The 26466-nt window shown below is 43.4% G+C and overlaps 2 protein-coding genes across 2 annotated transcripts; one reads left to right on the forward strand and one right to left on the reverse strand.

Moving 5' to 3' along the window:
- Positions 1–678: 678 nt before the first annotated feature.
- On the reverse strand, positions 679–15520 carry ccdc74b (coiled-coil domain containing 74B; the record flags this gene model as incomplete). Its single annotated transcript, XM_084325944.1, is given in 8 exon segments — positions 679–805; positions 2997–3097; positions 4114–4300; positions 7131–7248; positions 14441–14548; positions 14551–14633; positions 14635–14788; positions 15383–15520. Coding segments are annotated over 7 exon segments (828 nt in total). The 5' UTR covers positions 14739–14788; positions 15383–15520.
- A 5040-nt stretch (positions 15521–20560) lies between these two features.
- LOC311238384 (ribose-phosphate pyrophosphokinase 1-like) lies at positions 20561–26224 on the forward strand. The gene is made up of 3 exons (XM_084326423.1): positions 20561–20805; positions 21416–21864; positions 22939–26224. Exons 1-3 carry the CDS (start codon positions 20719–20721, stop codon positions 23363–23365), a joined length of 963 nt encoding a protein of 320 aa, XP_084182549.1. The 5' UTR covers positions 20561–20718; the 3' UTR covers positions 23366–26224.
- Positions 26225–26466: the final 242 nt, after the last annotated feature.

Consider the following 26466-nt stretch of genomic DNA (forward strand, 5'->3'; position numbering starts at 1 on the left):
ATGTGTGAACTGTTTTCAAAGTTGTCTATAATGGTTCAAACACAGCAATCAAAAAACCTTGATCATACAAATTTTACTTTGGAGGGCAAAAAACTGTTTTTTGAACTTAAATGTGCTTACCTCTCAAGCCAGGTGTCTCCCTTCTCTGCAGGTTGAGTGAAATGGATGCCTCTTCAAAAATATGATGTCACATGACCAACTTCTTCTATGGTTTTCTAGATAACAGGGGTGGCACTACTTGCCCCACTCTCCCCTATATATATACAACATTTTTGTATTCAAATAATAAGTTATTCAAAATAATCCTTGCAGCAGTATTTAAAAAGTAAAAGAAAACAGTCCAATTAAATATGACTGTGACAATTGTATTACAAGATAAAGACATAAAAAGATAATGATACGTCATATCATGATGTCATTCGCACTGGAAAACCGTTATTAATTATAAGGAAAATATCCAGATGTGATATTTTGGTCACATTACCCAGTCCTACTCACTAGCCTTTTCAACATTGTTGGTAATGTCAAAACAAAAATACTTACACCTGACATAAATCTGATAAACTTTATTCCATGTGGTCCAGAACGTTCCATCGCTCGCTCTCAACCTCTTCGACGGTTTCTCTCGTCAGTGTCTGACGTCATGATGTCCCTGTGGGTTTGTACCGTTTGTCCCTTTCAGTGCACCGCCCTTCTCAAGCGACTCCGCTGGACGGCCTGGGTCCTCTTGTGTCTCTCTGCCACGTTGGAGCTCAGACACTGTTTGAGAGCCGGCAGGATCAGACCATCTGAGGTCCTCCTGGACCTGGAGGACGAGAGAGAGAGAGACACTCAGACTCTGTTTGAGAGCCGGCAGGATCAGACCATCTGAGGTCCTGGACCTGGAGGAGAGTATTAAAGGAACACGCCAACTCTTTGGGAAATGAGCTATTTGCCATCTTCCCCAGAATCAGGTACCCTTCTCCTCTCTATGCGTGGAGTACAGAGAGAGAGAGAGAGAGAGACCTGCAGCATGCTAGCTAGCTTGGAAGTGGATACGGACCATTAGCCCATTGCAAAATACTTATTTACATTGTCTTGTTCACATTGTTATTTCTACATGTGGTAAATACACAAGTCACAACATGTAAATTAGACAGTTTTGGAGTTGTTGGAAAGTGTATTTCATTACTTTTGATGGTGAGCTAATGGTCTGTATCCACTTTATTATAATAATAATAATAATAATAATAATAATAATAATAATAATAATAATAATAATAATAATAATAATAATAATAATAATAATAATAATAATAATAGCAGCTGTATGGAGCCACTAGAACCTGTTATGGAGAATTTAACTTAAAAATAAATAAAATAATAATAAATAAATTGGAATGACTGTGACTAATGTGGCTGAAACGTTTCTCATTTCCCTGAGTAACTAAAGTATGAAGACAACATGTTATATATATATATATATATTCGTGCTGTCAATAGATTAAAAAATAATTAACTAATTAATCTCACAATTTTCTGTAATTAATCTAGATTAAAAATAACATTTTTCTACTTAAGACCGAAGTTTGTAACAGATATTTACTTGAGTAAAATCATGGAATTAATGTAAAATCAACACAAAGAAAGTATATTTAGATTCAAAGACTATTTTAATAGCTTTCTTTGAATACAGTTTCTCTCCTGTGAAATACAAATGTTCAACAAAACCATCAACATTGACTCGGCTAGACCGCTTTCTTATACATTTTTCACTCCATAGATTAATCTAGATAAAAAAAGATTTAACGCTTTAAATAATTTAAATTAATCTCCAGAGTTAAAGCATTAATTTTGACAGCCCTAATATATATATATGTCATTGTGGGTGCAGAAGTTAAGCGTCTCTTATCATAGACGCCCCCCAGAGTGTCGACACCTCTTTCTAACAGACGTTTTGGCAGGAATCTCCAGACCAGAGGAGTGGTTACATGAGATCACTTCTTACGGACGGACGGACGGAAAGACAGACAGACGGACAGACAGAGGGATAGATAGTGGACCTACGGTTTCTTAGGAAGCTGTTGTACTGCGAGCTGGGGAAACCTCTCTAACTCGGCTGGTTTGCTGAAAGTGAAAGTAAAATTTGCTTCACAGGCTCAGCTATGCTGGTGTCTTAAAGTTAAAGGGATAGTTGTGTTTCTTTTGGAACCCTAGCCTTATAATTTCTTACTGATCAATGATCGGAACTTCTAGCTCCAGATAGTTAGCCACAAACTAATGCAAAGTCAATGGGGTCATGCTCCTGTCTGTCCAAGCTGACTGAGGCTAACTTTTAACTGACGGAGGACATTTACTCCACAGGTAGATGTCAGTGAGCCTCAGTCAGATTGTACAGACAGGAGCTCAACCCCATTGACTTTGTACTGGTTTGTGGCTAAGTATCTGGACCTAGTATGAGGAACAGCATGGATTGTGCTGAGAAAGGACTCTTATATCGATCAGCATCATCATTGGTAAGTGATGTTCACACCAGAAGAGCAGGAGCCTGGCTGTTCACACCAGAAGAGCAGGAGCCTGGCTGTTCACACCAGAAGCGCAGGGGCCAGTGTGTCTCTGGTCTCAGTCAGAAACAGGGCTAGGGTTCCAAACATCTGAACTATCCCTTTAATGACTTTAATGATGGTCTGTGTGACAAAATAATAATTCCTTGAAGTGCACAGAAAATACTCTCTAGTAATTCATGTCACAGATACCACAAGCTGAGTACGAGCATAGCGTTATTTCATCATAATGAAAGGATTATCTATCAGTTACATAAAACATTTAATGTGAGGTTGACATTTGACTAGATAAAAATGTAAAATAAAGAATGTATCCCACTTGTATTCTGTATCACACTTTTCTACAGAAAGTAGCTGTCGAAATATGTAAATATAAAGTAAAGTACTCATATTGTATACTTGTACTGGGTGAACAGGGGTATTGCAGCACCACTAGTATTTCCATCACATTACCGGTTGCCGTCAGCGAGGTAGGCCTTGGTCAGGATGTAGTTTTCTGGAGTGATTTTCTTACTGAAGACGATGTCCCTCAACACTGCCTTCACACGCATAATCTACAGGAGACATTGTTACTGTGAGGCATAATCTACAGGAGACATTGTTACTGTGAGAGATAATCTACAGGAGACATTGTTACTGTGAGGCATAATCTACAGGAGACATTGTTACTGTGAGAGATAATCTACAGGAGACATTGTTACTGTGAGAGATAATCTACAGGAGACATTGTTACTGTGAGAGATAATCTACAGGAGACATTGTTACTGTGAGAGATAATCTACAGGAGACATTGTTACTGTGAGAGATAATCTACAGGAGACATTGTTACTGTGAGAGATAATCTACAGGAGACATTGTTACTGTGAGAGAATCTACAGGAGACATTGTTACTGTGAGAGATAATCTACAGGAGACACTGTTACTGTCAGACATAATCTACAGGAGACACTGTTACTGTCAGACATAATCTACAGGAGACATTGTTACTGTCCAACATAATCTACAGAAGACATTGTCAAAACTGTCTCATATTTGTAGGTTAAAATACCTGTCGGGATTTTTAACCGCTAATTTCTGGATTGTGAGACTGCTTTGAGAGAACATTCCTTAACCACTTGACTAGCTGAGTTTACCAGTTTATAAATGTATTGTATTTAATACTTATATAATTTGTATTTAATACTGAAGAACATTGAATTTGAAATTAAAACATTTATCCCAGCGAATCTCTTAATTCTCTCAATATTGTGTTGTCAAAACGTATATGTGTAGTTTATAACGCATAACTCATCTTATCTGCCAGGAAATGCTAAAAAAAAAGTTATGAAAGAAAATGTACCGGATCTTTGGATTGTGAGACTGCTTTGAGAGAACTTCGAAATACATTACATCAAAATTGTGATGCATAAATCTTTTTTATTAATCTAATCACAGCTCTAGGGAATCACCAGAGCCCCCAAGATACTTTTACCATATTGCTATATGGATTATTCTCGGGCCTCACACCTACACAGCTCTAATGAATCCCTGTTGAATCCCATACTTATTCTATCCTCACACATCAGCTGACCTCCTGAGACTGCATGCTGTTGGCGTTGTAGAGCTGTCGGATGATGACCTCACACTCCTGCAGGGTGGGGGCGCGGGGGGGGTGGGCAGCACTCCTGTGGATGCGGAGGGGGTTCAGGGAGGTGATGAGACCCCCCCTCAGCTCTGGAGCCCCAGCCTGAACCTGGGCTGGGGCCCTCACTGGTTTACTAAGAACACACACAGACACACAATCAATCAATAAATACTTATATAAGTATTATAAACTGTGTGGGTATCAAACCAGAAAAAAGGCGGTATATATATATATCGAATTAAAGCCATATTTATTGCCTGTCGATAGCCGTGTCAGGCGACAAAATCCGTTAAGTGGTTCTCGAGTTACATGCCGATATGTGAGGCGTGCACCGAAGTAGACGGCAGACTTTTAATTTTTTTCAAATGAGCGAATCAGGGATCTAGGTGAAAAGTCACGAGCCAAAACAGGAAGAGAATTCTCCGTCGAATGCATTGAAGTCTATGAGAAAATCGTTTTCTGAGCTCTCTCACTTTTTACCAAAACCGCTTTCTAATCACTCATTTCTGAATGAAATTTAATTCAATTTAAAATGTACTACACAATACTTCAGGCTATGGACCCATGGTGTTTTTCAGCGATACCATTACCAATTTATTTTGGAAATACTACTTCTGGACTACTAACTACAGAAAAACGTGAGTCTTTCTCTGGTCTGCATCCCCTTAACAATTGTGTGTATTGAGATGTACTGTATTGTACCCATTCTGCAATCTGTTAATAAAGTTTTCAATCAATCAATCAGTAACAAGTTTTTCTACAACTCAAGTTCAGACCTATGTTACTCTATTTTATTAGCACTAGTATCAGAAACTTCAGAATGTCATCTTTCAAAAGAGACCAGGCTCATGCATGTGCTAAAAGGATAAAGTATAGAAGAAGATAAAGAAGAAGGACTGTCAGGTTTTAAACTGTGTGTATCAAACAGGAATAAAGACGGTCAGGTTTTAAACTGTGTGGGTATCAAACAGGAGGAAAGACTGTCAGGCTTTAAACTGTGTGGGTATCAAACAGGAGGAAAGACTGTCAGGTTTAAACTGTGGGTATCAAACAGGAAGAAAGACTGTCAGGTTTAAACTGTGTGGGTATCAAACAGGAAGAAAGACTGTCAGGTTTAAACTGTGTGGGTATCAAACAGGAAGAAAGACTGTCAGGTTTAAACTGTGTGGGTATCAAACAGGAAGAAAGACCGTCAGGTTTTAAACTGTGTGGGTATCAAACAGGAGGAAAGACTGTCAGGTTTTAAACTGTGTGGGTATCAAACAGGAAGAAAGGCTGTCAGGTTTAAACTGTGTGGGTATCAAACAGGAAGAAAGACCGTTAGGTTTTAAACTGTGTGGGTATCAAACAGGAGGAAAGACTGTCAGGTTTTAAACTGTGGGTATCAAACAGGAATAAAGAACGTCAGGTTTTAAACTGTGGGTATCAAACAGGAATAAAGAACGTCAGGTTTTAAACTGTGGGTATCAAACAGGAAGAAAGACTGTCAGGTTTTAAACTGTGTGGGTATCAAACAGGAATAAAGACGGTCAGGTTTTAAACTGTGGGTATCAAACAGGAATAAAGAACGTCAGGTTTTAAACTGTGGGTATCAAACAGGAAGAAAGACTGTCAGGTTTTAAACTGTGTGGGTATCAAACAGGAGGAAAGACTGTCAGGTTTTAAACTGTGTGTATCAAACAGGAAGAAAGACCGTCAGGTTTTAAACTGTGTGGGTATCAAACAGGAGGAAAGACTGTCAGGTTTTAAACTGTGTGGGTATCAAACAGGAGGAAAGACTGTCAGGTTTTAAACTGTGTGGGTATCAAACAGGAGGAAAGACCGTCAGGTTTTAAACTGTGTGGGTATCAAACAGGAGGAAAGACTGTCAGGTTTTAAACTGTGGGTATCAAACAGAAATAAAGACTGTCAGGTTTTAAACAATGTGAGTCAATATTTGTATTGTTATTACCTGCATTGCTTCTACCCTTTTTCTTATTCTCTGCATTGCTTTTATTTAGTCTATTTTATGCAAATGTTACATCTATTTTACAGCTATGAAGCACTTTGGGCTGCAATTCAGACTCTGGTCCTCCAGGTCCAGGAGCTCAGCACCCAGTAAACTAACAGACTCTGGTCCTCCAGGTCCAGGAGCTCAGCACCCAGTAAACTAACAGACTCTGGTCCTCCAGGTCCAGGACCTCAGCACCCAGTAAACTAACAGACTCTGGTCCTCCAGGTCCAGGAGCTCAGCACCCAGTAAACTAACAGACTCTGGTCCTCCAGGTCCGGGACCTCAGCACCCAGTAAACTAACAGACTCTGGTCCTCCAGGTCCGGGACCTCAGCACCCAGTAAACTAACAGACTCTCCATTAACATGTTGAGAAGTTGGACCATTTGAACTCACTTGGGGGTAAAGCATTTTGACAAATAAGTGGCCCTGATTTTATGTTTAGGTAATATAAAATGCTTTGTTGTACTGTACTTGTGCTGTATAATGACAATACATTTTAATCTAATATAATATAATTGGCTGAATTCAAGTAGACAGTATAGAGGTTGAGTACTTTAGTATCTAAAGATGGTGAGTTAAAGTGTTGTGTTCATTCAGTTAAAGACAGTAGAGGTTGAGTACTGTATTATCTAAAGATGGTGAGTTAGTTAGAGTGTTGTGTTCATTCAGTTAAAGACAGTAGAGGTTGAGTACTTTAATTTCCCTGTTTTTATCTTTGTTTTTATCTTGTTGTATTACTACTTTTAATCTTATTTTATCTGTAACTCGTCATTGAAAATGAGAGCAAACTCAACATTTTAACAAGTATAAATAAATGTTTTGATGATGGTGATGAGAGGTTGAGTACCTTCTGGTGATGTAACATGTTCACACTCCCAAGTATTAATCAATTTTTAATTTTTTTTTATGATTACCCTACATAAAACTGTTATCTATATAGCACCTTTAACATCTGTTACAGAGGCTGACCTGAGTCCTTGCTCCTGGAGGGGTCGCATGTCCTGCAGAGGCTGTTCCAGATACAGGCCTCTCTCCATCTCGCTGCCCTGGGCTGCTGGTCCAACGCTCCGCTGGCTGGGAGTCCCTGCTGCAGGGAAGAGGACACCGGACCGTGACAGAAACACATGGTTTATTGATGGACGCTAGAAAATATACTAGACTAAACTATAGATAGACTCCCCTCTAAACTAGATTAGACCCCCCTCTAAACTATATTACTATAGACCCCCCTCTAAAATATATTAGACCCCCCTCTAAACTATATTACTATAGACCACCCCCACAACACTTTATTGAGTTTTCCGTTTTTTTTAATAAGAAAGAAGAGAGTAAAAAGTGGTAAAGAAACTAAATATATTATATATGTATATAACCATGTATACTCATAACTTCCCATTATATATAAAGTTAAAGCATTTTGAAGTGTAATATGCCTTCCTCTCTTCAAAAGTGTAGGAGAGGTGACGAGTTAGAAACACAACATTGATTCGGTCATTTTCTGCTTCAAGTTAGAGCGTGACTCCATTGGTCTCAATGGAGGGGGGGGGTTGTCGTGCAACCTGTCACAGGGTGAACAATATAGTACATCAGAGCTTAGTTTATTTTTGATTTTACGAAGAAGAGTCATGTGAACGTTTTTATATATACTATGTATATGAGTTATGAAAATTGGAAGAGGAATGGCAGTTTAGAAAATGGGTGAATTTTTCCAAAATGCATCTCTCCCCACAAGGAAATTGTGCAGAAGACCAAAAGTGTACCTTGCATGCTGCAATCCAAAAAAAATCAATAATAATTAAACCATGGTTTAATTGCTTTGAACTCTGCATGAGCCAGGGAATCCATTGCTACAAGAACTTTGAATATCGGACATACAGTTCAAAAGTTACAGACATAAACACGACTACAACTTTGACACGTTGGTGGCGCTAGAGTGCACAAGTTGTCAACATGCCATTTGGTGACAGAGATCATGTGAGGGTCCCTAAACAGTCTGCCAAATGTGGTTTTGATACATTAAAGCATTTCTGTGACATGACTCAACTTCCTGTTTGGCAGCTTTTTTCAATTGGCTGTCAAAAGCGAATGCATTGGAAAATCAGAAATAAATAAATAAATAAATAAATAAATAAATAAATAAATAAATAAACATAAATAAATAAACATAAATAAACATAAATAAATCATACCTGTGTAGACATTGGTCTACAGATTATGTGTACCATGTTTCGTGCAGATTGGGGAAAATCTGGAGGAGTAGCATTTTAAGTGTTTTCACAAAATGCTAAATGGCGCCGGCAATCCAATATGGAGGCAAATTACCTCATAGGTTTGTGCCAAGGATTCCAACGGTGCCTTGTTTTAAAAAATCTGACTCCCATAAATGCACCTCCAACTTTGACACGTTGGTGGCGCTAGAGTGTTGGAGCTGGGGACATGGAACTTGGTGACAGGGGTTTTTGGACTGTCCCGAATCAGTCTGCCAATTTTCATAACTTTCTGCCTTATGGTTCTATGGGCTGCCAAGCCTGCCATAGACTTCAATGGCAGAAGAATAATAATAAGAAACGGTACAATCACTCAAGGTGGCTTACGCAGCTTCGCTGCTTGGCCCCCAATTACAATTTATAAAGTAAACTTACCTAAGGATAGAGAAAGGAAAATAAGGTTGTGTACATTAGTAAAGGAGTAATCACTCATAATATGCAATATTATTGCAGAGCTTACCTTTTCTGGATCCATGATCCATGATCAGCTGATACTGCAACTCTGCAACGTAGAAATCAAGAGTTTTAAATCCCACCAAGTAAAAGATTCAGTTCAGACTATTTGATTTGATTCTGATCATTTTGGCATCATAGAATATGACATGTTGTTGACCTGTTTAATTCTGTGTAATACCGTTTAATTCAGTTTAATTTGATAAATATAGAAAGTGTAACAGGTGTGATGGGACTGTTCAAGTGTCAGTCAAGTGTTCCTCTATTAATCCCCTTGGAGGAAAGTCAGGTGTCATAGCAACATGGGGGAGGAGGGGAGGTACAGGCAGGAACAAAATATAATAATATAAATAGTAGTAATAATAGAGCAGAACATAATAGTATTAATAATAATAGTAGAACGTCAGTATATTCCTCCTGAGCAATGTCAGAAGGATCCTGACAAAAGAAGCCACTCCAATCAACAGTCATGTCTCGGCTTGACTACTGCAATGCACTGCTCGCTGGTCTACCGACCACTGCCACCAAGCCTCTTCAACTCATCCAGAATGCAGCTGCCTGCCTGATCTCCAACATACCAAAGTCAGCCCATGTCACCCCACTTCTTAGGGACCTGCACTGGCTGCCCATCGCCGGCGCCGCACGATTCCGCTTCAAGGCCCTCGACGTGGCATATTGCGCAGCGAAGGGAACTTCCCACCATAGTTAGGACAGCCGAAACGCGACCAATCTTTCGTAGTCAACTAAAAACCCACTTCTTCAATCAATATCTGAAATGAAAAAAATATATATTCAAACCTTCTTACTTTCCACTAGCATGCACTCTTCCTACTATACTAATATGTGTTTACTTTACAACTATGCACTCAACACTGCAGCACCCAAGTTTCAGCACTGTTTGATTAACTTTGTTACTCGGCTGAAAGAGTCGTACCCTTCCTGCTGACTTGTCGTACAGAACTTGTAAGCCGCTTTGGATAAATGCGTCAGCTAAATAAAAAAATGTAAATGTATATTCTATCAATAATAATAATAGTATACATGGTATATATGGTAGTAGGACACTATGCCAGAGTCTGTGCAGTGTTTAGTAATTAAGAGTCAGACAGGTCCTAACAGTTCTCAAGTTCTCCAGCCGTTAGTGCTCCAACTATTGGCAGCAGTCCATGGCCATGGTTGTGCGTTTTCCTCATCCTCCTCTCTATCACCACCTCTAGTTTGACCAGTTCAACTCCCACTATGGAGCTAGCTTTCCTCACAAGCTTGTTCGGTTTGTTAGTGTCTCTTGAGTTGATGTTACTCCCCCAGCATACCACGGCGAAGAAGAGGATACTGGCTACTACAGACTGGTAAAATGACCGCAGCAGCCTATTACACACGTTGAAAGACCTGAGTCTCCTCAGGAAGAACAGCCTGCATTGGCCCTTCCTGTAGACTAGAGGACCTCTGTGTTGTCCTGCTCTGTCCCTTCCTGTAGAGGGCCTCAGTGTTGTCCTGCTCTGTCCCTTCCTGTAGAGCCTCTGTGTTGTCCTGCTCTGTCCCTTCCTGTAGAGCCTCTGTGTTGTCCTGCTCTGTCCCTTCCTGTAGAGCCTCTGTGTTGTCCTCCTCTGTCCCTTCCTGTAGAGGGCCTCAGTGTTGTCCTGCTCTGTCCCTTCCTGTAGAGCCTCTGTGTTGTCCTGCTCTGTCCCTTCCTGTAGAGCCTCTGTGTTGTCCTGCTCTGTCCCTTCCTGTAGAGCCTCTGTGTTGTCCTGCTCTGTCCCTTCCTGTAGAGCCTCTGTGTTGTCCTGCTCTGTCCCTTCCTGTAGAGCCTCTGTGTTGTCCTGCTCTGTCCCTTCCTGTAGAGCCTCTGTGTTGTCCTCCTCTGTCCCTTCCTGTAGAGCCTCTGTGTTGTCCTGCTCTGTCCCTTCCTGTAGAGCTTGGTGTTGTCCTCCTTTGTCCCTTCCTGTAGAGGGCCTCTGTGTTGTCCTGCTCTGTCCCTTCCTGTAGCACCTCTGTGTTGTCCTGCTCTGTCCCTTCCTGTAGAGCCTCTGTGTTGTCCTGCTCTGTCCCTTCCTGTAGAGGGCCTCTGTGTTGTCCTGCTCTGTCCCTTCCTGTAGCACCTCTGTGTTGTCCTGCTCTGTCCCTTCCTGTAGAGCCTCTGTGTTGTCCTGCTCTGTCCCTTCCTCTAGAGAGCCTCTGTGTTGTCCTGCTCTGTCCCTTCCTGTAGAGGGCCTCTGTGTTGTCCTGCTCTGTCCCTTCCTGTAGAGCCTCTGTGTTGTCCTGCTCTGTCCCTTCCTGTAGAGGGCCTCTGTGTTGTCCTGCTCTGTCCCTTCCTGTAGAGGGCCTCTGTGTTGTCCTGCTCTGTCCCTTCCTGTAGAGGGCCTTGTGTTGTCCTCCTCTGTCCCTTCCTGTAGAGGGCCTCGGTGTTGTCCGACCAGTCCAGTCTACTGTTCAAGTGAACTCCCAGGAACTTGTAGGTCTCCACCATCTCCACTTCCTCCCCTCAGATAGTGATGGGTGTAGGGGGGGGGCTCTTAGTCCACCACCAGCTCCTTGGTTTTGCTGATGGTGAGTTGGAGGTGGTTGCTCTCCACCGGGGCTCTGTTCTCGTCCTTGTCATGTCATCTGTGATGTAACTGATGATGGAGTTATAGCAGAAGTCTGAGGTCTGGAGGGTGAACAGGACGGATGACAGCACAGCACTCAAGACGCCACAGAATCACAGACTGGCCGCTGGTTGTCCCTAAGAATACCATTTGAATATGAACAGGCTGAAATTAGGCCAATTCTAATGAAATTTGAATATTAATTTGATAATTTACATATTATTCCCACGTGGAAGGAGGAGTAAAATGTGTACGATTAACAAGTTCATTGTCTGTTGTATTTGCAGTACCAACAGGACACTATCATCAGACGTTGGGCTGTGCTTTGTAACACCCATCCATTGGCTTTTCAGTTCACCTCATATCAATAAAGTTGGATTTATTCATTTATATTCGAATGGGAGTTTAGTATTCAAAGTGAAATTCAAACCATTGAAATTCCTTCTGACAGCCCTATCACAGACAGCCACTCTGCTCAGGACTATCACAACATGGTTGTTGCACACTTCAGTCCCGGTGGTGTGAGGATTACCATCTTCATCTCAATGTCAGCAAGACAAAGGAAACAATAACTGGTCCCCCCCCCCCCCTCCCCTCATCTCATTCTCATCAATAACCAAACAGTGGAAGTGGTTGACAGTAGTTTCAAATACCTCCAAGTGACACTGGACAATAGACCCCAGCGCACTAACGACACCCAGAAGAGGAGCCACCAGAGACCATCAGTCATCTGTAAGCTTAAAGCTCCTCCTATTGTTCTACCAGAGCATTGTTCAGCCCATCCTACTCACTGTACCGTTTGTTCCACCTGCTGTGACATACCATCCGTTACTAACCGGGCCAAACTCACAAGCTTAACCAACACCGCTGGCAGGATAATCGGTCTCCCCACAATGTCATGGTACATTGTTGCTGTGTGCTCTTGTCTGTACTGCTGTTTGTTATGGTATTGTTGCTGTGTGCTGTTGTCTGTACGGTTGTCTGTCATGGTACATTGTTACTGTGTGCTGTTGTCTGAAGTGTACAGTGATGTTGAAAGGAATCTCCCAATAACGTTTGTGCAGGCAGTGTTTCCCACACATTATCACCCAATATCACCCACCATTAACACATTTTCCAAACGTATATATAATGATAACAGCTCTGCTTCTGGGTCCCACTACCTGTACCTTACAAACCCCCCAGCCTGACACCAACACCCGCACCAGGAAGCCGCGGGGGGAGCTGCAGAGGGCCAGTGGACTGGGAGAGGTGGCATAATGCTCTTGAAAGGCCTAACAAAAAAAATCGTTTGGTTCCGGTTGCCGACCGACCCTACTGATTTATGTGCGACCCAAATGTATTTTATGAGCTTATGAGGAAAAAAATTTATAATATATTTTTTTTTACAATAAAGTTGAATTAAATCTTAGTAAAAAAAGTGCAGTCCATGTCAAGAATGAGAATATATAAAAAGCAAGTATTTCACAATATTTGCACAGTTCTCTGATGTCGGGATATTTAGTAAGTAGTATTTAGGGGTGGCATTTTTAATACTACTACCTTTGTACATTGTACTTTTGTAGTACAGTGTCTTTGTATTTTAACCTTTAGTACATGTACATTCCGTATAAAAGCAACAATATATGGATATTAAACATGCTGTCAGAGTACATGCATCCATGTTGTCGTGAAAAATGAAATAAAATTAAAAGATTCCCTTTTTTTTCTCGCCGTGGGAAAAAATAAAATAAAATAAATTCCCTACCTACCCATGGCCATAACTGACAACCAACAGGAACCAAACTATTTATTTTGTCAGGCCTAAGAGTCTAAACGACCAGACTAACCACTAGGGTGAAGACAGACGAGCCACGTGACGGAGGAATCCTTTGGCAGGTTGTCCGAAGCACCGCGGCCTGATGGGTAAAGTGATACAGTTCACCCCCCCCACAGAGAAACCACTCTGTTCTTCTTCCTCGTTTCGAAAGCCTGGACGTCGCCGTGGCAACCACCGGCCTGGATAGAGTGTCACACCTGTCTGCACCTCGTCCTCACGATTCGGTCTCCTCTGGCAGCTCGTCCGCCTCCAGGTGCTTTCGTGGGAAACGGTAGCATCCTCACGTGCACGTGCTGAACATCCCACACAGTGGGACATTAGTCAGCACTATTTCAACCGGTGTTCTGAGGTGAACGTTGCAGAATAAAGCACAGCACAGTGTCGTGTGGCTCCAGGGTTCAACACCTTGAAAGTTCCCAGGCTTTCCCTAAACAATGGTATTATTAGGGGCGCAGCACCACTGTGAAAACATGCCAGCGCCATTTTATTTTGAATTTGCAGTTAAAGCTTTGGGATGCATCATTGTATAATACGTGACTGCTCTCTGTCCTCTGTTCCACTGTGTGTGTGTGTATTCATATTCAACATTAAACTATTGTGCAACCTTATACACTGTACTTAAATAAATAACTTGCAGGAAATCCCCCCCTCCGGACCACCCCCTAGATGAGACTCAGCATCATCTTGCTTGAAAATCCTGGAAAAAGCCCTGAGTTCTGCATACAAAAACAAGACCCTTGCTACTGTTTTGGAGTCTTAATTTTGTTAAGAATATAGGACAGGCATGTATACGCATTATGCTTCAGTCTGTTCCCTTTTCAGTCACTGTCAAATCAAATATTGTTAAATGATTGTGCGTATTGTATTGTGTGAGATGATGACCGAATAAACTACTACTACTACTACTACTACTACTACTACTACTACTAAGTACACTCGCTTGATCAGGACAGCTGTGGATTTTTCTTTTTTATTATTATTATCGTTCTCTAAATTAAACGTCCAAGAAGATACTAACCTAACAACCCTGACCCCAAGGGTCAAAATCAACCTCGGGGGGCACCTCGTACAGTTAGCTGATACTGGTTCCTGAGAGCAGCAGGTAGTAGTAGGAGGACCAGAGGTGTCCTTCAGTCGTCCTCGTCGTGGCCTCACCTTTGTTCTCTCTGCGCAGGTGGTCCACCTCAGCGTGGAGCTTCTGCAGGGTGTCCTTGTGCTGCAGCTGTAAAAAGTCGATGTTCCTCCGGAGAGATGTGAGGGATGAGACCTCCTCTCCTCCGTCTCCTCCTCCTCCTCTCGGTGCTCCTCTGTCCACAGGCGAGGCTCCCTGCAGGGGCTGCAGGAGGTGCTTGTTCGCAGGTGAAGGTCGCAGAGCCTGTGGCTTGTTGTCCAGACACCCGACCCGGGACCAGTGCGGCAGGTTCCTCACGGGTGGGAGGTTGTGACTTGACATTGTTTTGTTCCAATGTGAACGTCTCTTCTCTCACTTTATAAACCGCGTTACTGTGAAACCAACGTCATAACACGCTTCAAATGTATTATACTACAATACTGTACTAATGATACTACACAACTCTGTACATGCATCTGATTAACATTACTCAGTAATACTAATTTATATATTTTTATGTCCAATTTAATAACTTGTACATTGGATATTGTTAATGCACCTTACTTTTACATTTGCACTCTGCAGCAAACTTATTTTCGTTGTACTGTACTATTGTGCTGTATGATGACTATAATAACATTTAAATCTGATCTAAGTATTACCAGTTTAACGCTAACTAACCCGTAGCTAGCATACCTAACGTTAATTCACCTAACGTGACGTTAGGTGGTATGTCATAAATGTATATGTAGTAGCAGTACTGTCTATCTGTATGTCATGTATGTCATGTTATGATGAAGTGAAAATGGGGGACCCTGATGTAAACAAGACGAAAGTCTTTCTCTGGTCTGCAACCCCTTAACAATTGTGTGTATTGAGCCGTACTGTATTGTACCCATTCTGCAATCTGTTAATACAATTTTCAATCAATCAATCAATCAATCAATCAATCAATCAATCAATCAGTCCACGAACCGTCGTCTTACCGTTATCGTTCCAAAAGGCGAATATAATATTATTAACGTTACATTATTATAATATTATATCAAACCGACTCATGTGATAAAGTTGCCAGACGTTAGTTAGCTAGTTAGCTGGTGGTCGTCTAAAGCGTTATAACTAACGTTGAGTCAGGTTATTAACTAAATGATGTAGAACAGCCGATCATCTCGTGTTGGACCGAGACGCGCTGCCGGACACAGACAACGTTGCCCTGGCAACAACTGACTGTCATCTTAAAGGGATATTTCACTTTAGTATAATCTATCAAAAATCTGCAGTCTTACCTCTTATCTACTTAAATCATCCGTCTGTACATACCTGCAATCCTTTTTACATAATATCTTCAGATACTATATCTGTACATATACCTTACCTACTCGTACATAATCATAATAATAATAATAATAATACTAAAACACTGTACACACATCTGATTAGCACTGTTACTCAGTAGTACTCATTTATATATTTTATATCCAGTTTAACCACTTTTACATTGTACATTGCATAGTCTATATATCTGTGTAATGTAAATTTTTTGTAGCTAATGTTGCCATTTTCAAATGATAAGTAAGCATATACCATATGTGGTTGTCTTTAGAATGGCATTCTAGTCCAGTCCCTGAGGTTATATATATATATATATATATATATATATATATATATATATATATATATATATATATATATATATATATATATATATATATATATATATATATATATATATATATATATATATATATATATATATATATATAAAAGGATAACAACAATAAATAATCGCCGACACAAAGGTGTCAGGATCCTAGGCCCGGTCCTGGCTGGACTGGGCAGGATGGTAACACTGGGCAGTATCCTCCACCTAACTTTGGGCAATGCCCTCTATCTGACATTGGCCCTCGGCCTGACATTGGCGCCCTACCACCCTCTAGTGGTGACAAACAATCGGTGCGCTCCAGTACACTGGACATCCTGACTACTGTGTTAACTATAATTAATAGTTTGATTAATGTGGTGTCATGGTGTGTACTGTCATTGTCTTTCCCTTCCCTGGTGTGATGTCATGCACTGTTTTGGGTTGTTAGGAGTTGCTTTTGTGTTTAGTTGTGTTTAGTTGTTCTTTGCTTATTGTCTAGGTGTTGTTGTGATTCTGTGTTGGCCAGGTGTTCTTAATTGTTAATTAGTCAGGGTATTTAGGTGTCTGTCTGTCTCCCCTTCGTTGTGGCGACATTCCTCCAGTTACCCCCTGTTCCTCCACGTCGTGTCGCACCATTCTCCCTCTAGTAAGTCTTAGTGTTTGTTGTTTTTGTATTGTGAAGTTTGTTATTTAGTTTCTGTATTCTCCTTGTATTGCACTGGATTCTACAGTAAACACCCTTCTCCAAGCTTCACTCCTCGCCTCTGCCTCCTCCATTCCTTCCCTTTCTGTATTATTGCATTCAACCTAACCCCGTCGTGACAGAATGTCGCCACCAACATTAACGAATGCAGCAGGAAAGGCAAGCGATACCATCACCGTTGTCCTGGCCCTGATGGCCGGTGACATGAAGAGTTACTCACTGGCCAAATGGGGGTTCCTACTCCGGAAGATCGACCAGGTCGCCACTGAGAACCCGACACTGCAGACGGCGATGTGGGAGATGGCTGAACATATTGCGGTCCTCATGGAGAAGCATAAGCCGAAGGCTAGTGTAGCTAGCCTGCCGACTGTTCTCAGGCTTACGGTCAGCCTAGATCCTCCCACAGCCGCTGAGGTTGCTCGGATGTCCATCGCCGGTCGGACGTCCACAGCTAACCTAGCTCCGCCGGTTAGCTTAGTGTCAAGAGCTAACCAGCCTCTCCCAGCTAACCTAGCTCCGCCCGTTAGCTTCATGCCAATAGCTAACCAGCCACTCTCAGCTAACCTAGCTCCGCCCGTTAGCTTCGTGCCAATTGCTGACCGGCTGTTCCCCGTTAGCACAGCTCCTCCTGTTAGCTCCGCCACTATAGATGGCCAGACGTCCCCAGTTGGTACAGCTCTACCCGTTAGCTCCGCTCATACAGCTAACCAGACGTCCACAGCTAACATAGCTCCGCCGGTTAGCTTAGTGTCAAGAGCTAACCAGCCACTCCCAGCTAACCTAGCTCCGCCCGTTAGCTTCATGCCATTAGCTAACCAGCCACTCCCAGCTAACCTAGCTCCGCCCGTTAGCTTCGTGCCAATTGCTGACCGGCTGTTCCCCGTTAGCACAGCTCCTCCTGTTAGCTCCGCCACTATAGATGGCCAGACGTCCCCAGTTGGTACAGCTCTACCCGTTAGCTCCGCTCATACAGCTAACCAGACGTCCACAGCTAACATAGCTCCGCCGGTTAGCTTAGTGTCAAGAGCTAACCAGCCACTTCCAGCTAACCTAGCTCCGCCCGTTAGCTCCGTTTCAATAGCTAACCGGCCGTTTCAAGCTAGCACAGTCTCCACTGCCAGACTAGGCTCCAGGTTCAGGGTGAGCCTAGTATCTGAGAGAGACCAGATGTCTCCAGCTAGCACAGTCTCCACTGCCAGACTAGGCTCCAGGTTCAGGGTGAGCCTAGTACCGGAGACGGACCAGATGTCCCAAGCTAGCCAGGCATCCCCAGCTAACATAGCTCCGCCCGTTAGCCCCCTCCCAATAGCTAACCGGCCGTCCCCAGTTAGCACAGCCCCGCCTGTTAGCCCCGCTACAGTAGCTAACCAGACGCCCACTGCCAACCTAGGCTCCAGGTTCAGGGTGAGCCTGGTAGCGGAGACAGACCAGATGTCTCCAGCTAGCACAGTCTCCACTGCCAGACTAGGCTCCAGGTTCAGGGTGAGCCTAGTACCTGAGACGGACCAGATGTCCCAAGCTAGCCAGGCATTTTCAGCTAGCACAGTTCCCACAGTGAGTCCAGGGCCCACAGTTAGCCTAGCCCCCGAGGCTAGAATGGCTAGTAAGGCCTCCACAGCTGGTCCAGCTTCCACGCCCAGTCCAGCCTCAGCTCTGGGTCCTGGCTCCTCATCCCCGGATCCTACACCACGCCTCGCCGCCGGGACCGATCCGGTCTCCACGCCCTGCCCGGCCTCTCCACCTGGTCCGGCTGCCGTGCCGGCTCCCGGCTCTTCGACGGATCCTGGCTCCCCGTCTGGTCCAGCTCTGCGCCGTGATCGGCGTCCTGGTCCTCGCCGTGGTCTCCGCCGGGGTCTTCGCCGTGGTCTTCGCCGGGGCCTGCGTGGGATCCTGCTCCGGGGGTCGTCGCCGCCGCACCTCCATTCCGGCTCTCCGGAACCGGTCCCTAGTCCGGCGGCTGGAGGGCCTCTCGTCCGGGATCCGGCTCCAGGGTCCAGCTCCCCTTCCCGGGCTTCTACACCTGTACCCACCCCCCCTCGTCGGGCCTCGCTTCCCAGGTCCAGCCCTCCTCGTCGGGCCTCGGTTCTCAGGTTCTGCCCCCCTCCCCGGGTCTCGGTGCCCATCCCTACCCCCCCTCGTCGGACCTCTGTTTCCAGGTCCAGTCCTCCTCCCCGGGCCTCTGTTCCCATCCCCACCCCCCCTCTCAGGGCATCTGCGCCCGTTTTCTACCCCCCTGGCTGCTATGCCCCTCCTGGGTTTTTTGTTCAGCATCCTGGTCCCTCGTCTTCGGGTCCTCTCCCTGGGTCCTCTCCGGGGTTCCGGCTTCCTCCCTCACCTGCTTATGGACGTTGTTTTCGGGTGTCTGGAAGCCACCCGTTGAGGGGGGGGTACTGTCAGGATCCTAGGCCCGGTCCTGGCTGGACTGGGCAGGATGGTAACACTGGGCAGTATCCTCCACCTAACTTTGGGCAATGCCCTCTATCTGACATTGGCCCTCGGCCTGACATTGGCGCCCTACCACCCTCTAGTGGTGACAAACAATCGGTGCGCTCCAGTACACTGGACATCCTGACTACTGTGTTAACTATAATTAATAGTTTGATTAATGTGGTGTCATGGTGTGTACTGTCATTGTCTTTCCCTTCCCTGGTGTGATGTCATGCACTGTTTTGGGTTGTTAGGAGTTGCTTTTGTGTTTAGTTGTGTTTAGTTGTTCTTTGCTTATTGTCTAGGTGTTGTTGTGATTCTGTGTTGGCCAGGTGTTCTTAATTGTTAATTAGTCGGGGTATTTAGGTGTCTGTCTGTCTCCCCTTCGTTGTGGCGACATTCCTCCAGTTACCCCCTGTTCCTCCACGTCGTGTCGCACCGTTCTCCCTCTAGTAAGTCTTAGTGTTTGTTGTTTTTGTATTGTGAAGTTTGTTATTTAGTTTCTGTATTCTCCTTGTATTGCACTGGATTCTACAGTAAACACCCTTCTCCAAGCTTCACTCCTCGCCTCTGCCTCCTCCATTCCTTCCCTTTCTGTATTATTGCATTCAACCTAACCCCGTCGTGACACAAAGGTACTGTTCTAGCTAATTGTAGTGAGTTTCTTGAGTTGTTCCCATTGTTTTAGACTTGAAACATAGACAGGCAATACAAGAAATGACCAAAACACTTATATAGACGATTTTCAGAATGACAACAATAACATTAATTATTTAAAAAGTCCGAAGTTTATTTCCTGTTGCAATGTTTTCTCGAAGACACTCTGATGTCACGAGACCGCCGCCATCTTGGTATAGGGGGACCATACGGATTTCTACCATCAAATGCATGCGTTGAGGTCCGTTTTTATTACATGTTTTATCACATTCTTGTTCATTTCATAACATTTTCATACGATTTGTTTTGAAAATATTGCCTAGCAACAACAGACAGGAAGTTGACTTCGAGATATAAAATCGAGGACAAACTGTTCCCTATCAACAGAGCTCAAGCGAAACCGTCTATAAATGATACAAATAGGTAACTCATGCCAAACAACGCAACTCTTTTTTTGTATTAAACATATTTATTAAAGCATACAAAAACTCGTAGAGAATATCATGAAATATAATATTTTCTAAATAAATTACGAAAGAGTAAAATGAATAGAAAGAAATAACAAAATAAAATATGGGGGATTTATTATAGAAATATATATATATGTAAAAAATAGTTTTAGGCATACATAAGAAACAAAAAAACTAAAATACAAAGAGGTCAAGACGTAAAAAAATAATCGACGGTTTGCGCTTTTATTTTGAAGGATAACCCGGTAGTGAAACGACTTTGAACCTTGTAACGTTAGCTGCTCAAAACAACACTCTGTGACTCTTCCACCACAACAACAACAACAACACTTCCAACAGGTTCCATTGAGCTGATCGATCTTTCGTTTTGTGTTGTTTAGGACCATATCAAACGGAAACATTGCTTACTCATTATCCAAGAAGATGCCAAACATTAAGATCTTCAGCGGCAGCTCTCATCCTGATCTGTCCCAGAAGATAGCGGACCGCCTGGGGCTGGAGATCGGCAAGGTCTCTTTTATACAATATTATATATTTATATTTCGCATATATATATATATATATATATCTACTTCTGTCTGAATATACCTGCATAATGATCCTTCTATATACTTACTTATACAACCGCATATATAAACCAGTATAACAGTATAACAGTATAACTTTGTATGATAGCATACGTAACATTGTACACACATAGCATGAACATGTAATGCTGTATAATTACCGTATATATATTTATCCACATCTGTGTATATACCTGCATATAATCATTTTTACATATCTATAGATACTAATATCTATATCTGTAGTATATATCCCTTTCCTACTCTTACTAGTTATGCTGCTGGCCAATATGACATACTAGTACCATAGTGTATATTATTTACACCTGTATCACTGTACATAGTAATACTACAACTCTGTACATACATCTGATTTAGCACTATTACTCAGGGGTACTAATGTATATAATATTATATCAGTTTAATCACATATATTGTATATTACTACTATTGCACTTTCCTGCTACATTTGCACTCTGGTTGGATGCCAACCCTCTTTGTACTGTACTTGTGCTGCCGTGTGATGACGACAAAACATTTGAACCTAATCTAAGGTGGTCACCAAGAAGTTCAGCAACCAGGAGACCAGCGTGGAGATCGGCGAGAGCGTGCGCGGCGAGGACGTCTACATCGTGCAGAGCGGCTGCGGGGAGATCAACGACAACCTGATGGAGCTGCTGATCATGATCAACGCCTGCAAGATCGCCTCCGCCACCCGGGTGACGGCCGTCATCCCCTGCTTCCCTTACGCCCGGCAGGACAAGAAGGACAAGGCGGGCAGCCGCGCGCCCATCTCCGCCAAGCTGGTGGCCAACATGCTGTCGGTGTCCGGGGCGGACCACATCGTCACCATGGACCTGCACGCCTCGCAGATCCAGGGCTTCTTCGACATCCCCGTGGACAACCTGTACGCGGAGCCCGCCGTGCTCAAGTGGATCCAGGAGAACATCCCGGAGTGGCGGAACTGCACCATCGTGTCGCCCGACGCGGGAGGAGCCAAGAGGTCGGCCGCCCCCTGCCCTCTCTTTTCCTCTCTTTTCCTCTCTCCTCCACTTTTCTCTCCTCCTCTTCTCCTTTTTTCTCTCCCCTCATCTCTTCTCCTCTCCTTTCTTCTCTCCTCTTCATTTTTTCCCCCTCGTCTCCTCTCCCCTTTCTCTCCTCAAGTTTCTTTATTAGTTGTCATACAAAAATACAGAATACTTTTATATGAAATGCTTTGTCCTGTTCTGCTCCTGAGAGTGTGCTAGATAAAAATGAAATAGATAGTAAAAAATAGAAGTCAAAAGTACGTAACGAGTGTAAACAAAAGTGTTAAAAAAAAAAACTCCTCCTTTCTTCTCTCCCCTCCTTTCTCCTCTATTTTCTTCTCATCTCTCCTCTCCTTTTTTTCTCCTCCCCTCCTTCTCCTCTCTTTTCTTCTCATCTCTTCTATCCTTTCTTCTCTTCTCCTCTCCTCTCCTCTCTCCTGTCCTCTCTCCTCACTCTACACACGGTACACATTGTTCAAATGATACACTGACCGTTGAGAGCTGTCTAGGTTGGTATTGAATGTACGTTGGAGTGTGGCTCCAGGGTGGGGCTTTACTTGCCTCTTGTGGTCCTCCGTGGATCACTGAGCACAGGCCCGGGCCGCTCACCGACACCAGCCAGGGGTAAAGTTCTGTTCTCCCTGGGTCATCCACACTAACGTATGCACTCACAGTATCATAAGCCCCTGTGGTCAGAAGCGTAAACCTAACCTGTGTTTCAGTTCCCCCCCCCCCCCCGACAGAGTGATGTCCATCCATAGCCTCTCCCCCTCCTTTCTTCTCTCCTGTCTCCTCTTTTCTCTCCTCTTCACATTTTCTCTCTCCGCTCTCGTCTCATCTCCTTTTTTTCCTCTTCTCTCCCCTCCTGTTCTTTCTCCTCCTCTCCCTTTTCCTCTCCTTTCGTCTCTCCTCTCCTCTCCCTTTCCCCCTCTCATCTCTCCTCTTTTCTCTCCTCCTCTTCTCCTTTTTATGTGGTGAGCGGTGTTTGTTGTGGAGACGGGGAGTTTCACTTTGTCCCCCCCCCCCCCCCCCCCTTCCCCCCCCGACAGAGTGACGTCCATAGCGGACCGTCTGAACGTGGAGTTCGCCCTCATCCACAAGGAGAGGAAGAAGGCCAGCCAGGTGGACCGCATGGTGCTGGTGGGCGACGTGAAGGACCGCGTGGCCATCCTGGTGGACGACATCGCCGACACCTGCGGCACCATCTGCCACGCCGCCGACAAGCTCATAGAGGCCGGCGCCACCAAGGTGTATGCCATCGTCACCCACGGGATCTTCTCCGGCCCGGCCGTGGCGCGCATCAACAGCGCCTGCTTCGAGGCCGTGGTGGCCACCAACACCATCCCGCAGGAGGAGAAGATGCAGCACTGCTCCAAGATCCAGGTGATCGACATCGCCATGATCCTGGCCGAGGCCATCCGGAGGACTCACAACGGAGAGTCCGTGTCCTACCTCTTCAGCCACGTGCCCTTGTAGCGGCTACCGACCAGGGCCCCTTACTGCTGGAAATCTACTTCCAGATAAATATAATAACAAAACCGCAAAAAAATTTAAAAGAAGCATCCAGACTTATTGTCCTGCAATAAAATAAATTATAGGGCCAGTGCTCCGAATTAGGCCTAATCCTTTCATCGTATCATACCCTTTTAAAATAACTATTTTTGGAAATGCAAACCGGCTGTGGAATTACAATGTGAGTGGGACAATAGGAAACCCCAACCCACCCACCTGCTTCTAGACCCGTATACTGTGTTGGCCCCATAGGCTCGTGTGCACAGGGGAGCAGGGGGATTCAACGCTCTCCTGTAGTGTCTGTCTCCAGTGTCCCTGCATGTATTTCGGTGTACAATGTTTGCTTAACCAAGGCCTCCACCTAAGAACAGGGCCCAAAACAACTTTGTGATCGAGTGCCTTTTTTCTTTTATTTTTTTTTGATCTTTCGTCCTCCAAAAGTATACAGGACTGATTGCCCCCGCCCCCCCCCCCCCACACACACACACAAAATAAGGGATAGTTCTGTTATTTGAAACCTTAACTCTATTTCTTGCTTACAGATAATGACATTGATCATTATTAAGAGTCCTCCCTCAGCTCCTCACACTAGCTTCGGCCGGTTAGCCACAAACTAATGCAAAGTAAATGGGGACAAATCAAATCAAATTATATATATTTGTAATTAAGCTCCTGTTCTGTACAAGCTGGCTGAAGTTCACATGGTACACCTGAAGTAGATTTCAGTTGGCTTGTAAAGTAAGTAAGTCAAACTTTATTTTATATAGCGCCCTTCTCACCACGAGTGCACAGAGTGCTTTACAACTGTCATATATAACATCAATAAAATACGGTAAGGGGAAACATTTGAAGAAAATAATAAAACATAAAATGAGCTAAAACAAAAGAATAGACAACAAAAAAGACATGGACAGAAAAACAGCTATAGGTGTTTAAAAGCCTTTCCTAGAGGTATGTTTTTTTTGGCTGCCTTTTTAAAAATGAGTTCAGAGGGAGTGGTTTTCATGTTTAGGGGGAGGGGCGTTCCAGAGCCTTGTGGCTGTCACGGTACACTGTACAGACAAGAGCCTTATTGACCTTGTATTGGTTTGTTGGTTAACTAGCCGGAGCTAGCATGAGGAACAGCATGGAATGTGCTGAGAGGTCTCTATCAATCAACAACATCATTGTTAAGAAATAGGGGCTAGGGTTAGAAAAATCTGAACTATCCCTTTAACGTCAAGCGAGCTACATGGTATTCCACCAGTATGATGCAACGCCACTGTTGTCATGTTAATGATAATCATTTCATTTTAATTTATTCATCCAAACCTTTTATTTGAAGTCGTTGAAGTTGCCCTCATTTACAATGATGTGGACAACCAGTGGATTATCATCACCTGCCGCTTGCCGACCAAGATGTCTGTAATGGAATATATTAGTGTTCTGAAACGTCTTGCTTCTTTGGTAGCATTTGCACTATGAGCAGAACTCAGCAGTAGGCTGCTCCTGGGAAGGACTCGCTCAGGAACATGTTTCGGTGTAAATTCACTGTCACTTTCAGACAATTCAAAATAGATATAGAAACTTCACTTGATTAACTAATGATGACAGCATTATTCCTCTATTATTATTATTATTATTATTATTATTATTATTATTATTATTATTATTATTATTATTATTATTATTATTATTATTATTATTATTATTATTATATGGTGATAGTAGTAGTGGTGGTGGTGATAGTAGGTGGTGGTGGTGGTAGTAGTGGTGGTGGTGGTAGTAGTAGTAGTGGTGGTAGTTAGTAGTAGTGGTGGTGGTGGTGGTGGTGGTAGTAGTAGTAGTAGTGGTGGTAGTTAGTAGTAGTGGTGGTAGTTAGTAGTAGTGGTGGTGGTAGTAGTAGTGGTGGTAGTTAGTAGTAGTGGTGGTGGTGGTGGTAGTAGTAATAGCAGCAGCAGTAATTGTAGTAGTAGTAATATTAGTAATAGTAGTAGTAGTGGTGGTGTTGGTGGTAGTAGTAGCAGTAATAGTAGTTAGTAATATTAGTAGTAGTAGTGTTGGTGGTAGTAGTAGCAGTAATAGTAGTTAGTAATATTAGTAGTAGTAGTAGTGGTGGTGGTGGTAGTAATAGTAGTGGTATTACTGGTGGTGGTCTATGTGTATAAGAGGAGATATTATGAACGTGTTGTATCAGTTTGTGAGATCTATTTGTCTATGTATGGGAACCAGTGTAGTTTGTGCTGACCAGCCACCTTCCCAGAAGCAGCCTACTCTGAGCTCTATAGTCAGGGGAACAGCCTGACTGGGATAAGGACCTCAGACCAAGAACCATATATACCGGTAACGCAGTTTTAAGTTTCCATAGGAACAGTGTTTTCAAATGTTATTATCTAAAGATGGTAAGATGTTGTGTTCATTCATAGTTCAAAGAGTAATTAAACCCATGGTAACTCTGTTGCCCCCTAGTGGTTTATATTTTCACCACGCTGCATACCCTGTCCCTGTGGGGGGGGGGGGGGGGGGGGGCAGAGTGTACAACGTTGTGAAAACATCAACCGCTAGGAAGACCACGTATGTAGTTCATCTTTAAAGACATGTAGAGGTTGAGTTGAAAATAGTAAATACCTACACGGGCTGTCTCTGCATCTGAAAGACACGATGGAGTACGTTGATGATGTGATGTAATGTGATGATGTCTAGTTTAAAGTCTGCAAATAGATCACAGAAGACGCTCTATTCGGTAAAACTCGTACTTATTATAGGAAATGTATTATTTTGAAAATACTGTATTTCTGAGTATACTGAGTTGTTTCATATGATGTAAATAAATACATACTCTGCCAATTAATACAATTGTGTGTTCATTTAAGGGTGAAATTAAGATATTCTACAATCTTAAAAGCTCATCGTTGCACTTCCTCTGTGCGTTTATGGAGCGAGTAAGTCGCCATGTCTCCGCCTCACGCAGGTTATACTTGCCTGAGCTCTGGTCAGTGTTGTCCGAACTAAGAGAACTAAGAGTTAATATTGCTAAAACTTTAAGTTCATCTTTTCTTTCCTGCGTTCTGGGTGTGTTGATGGGA

Source organism: Notolepis coatsorum (genome assembly GCF_963971535.1).
Source record: "Notolepis coatsorum genome assembly, chromosome: 12".
Lineage (NCBI taxonomy): Eukaryota > Metazoa > Chordata > Actinopteri > Aulopiformes > Paralepididae > Notolepis > Notolepis coatsorum.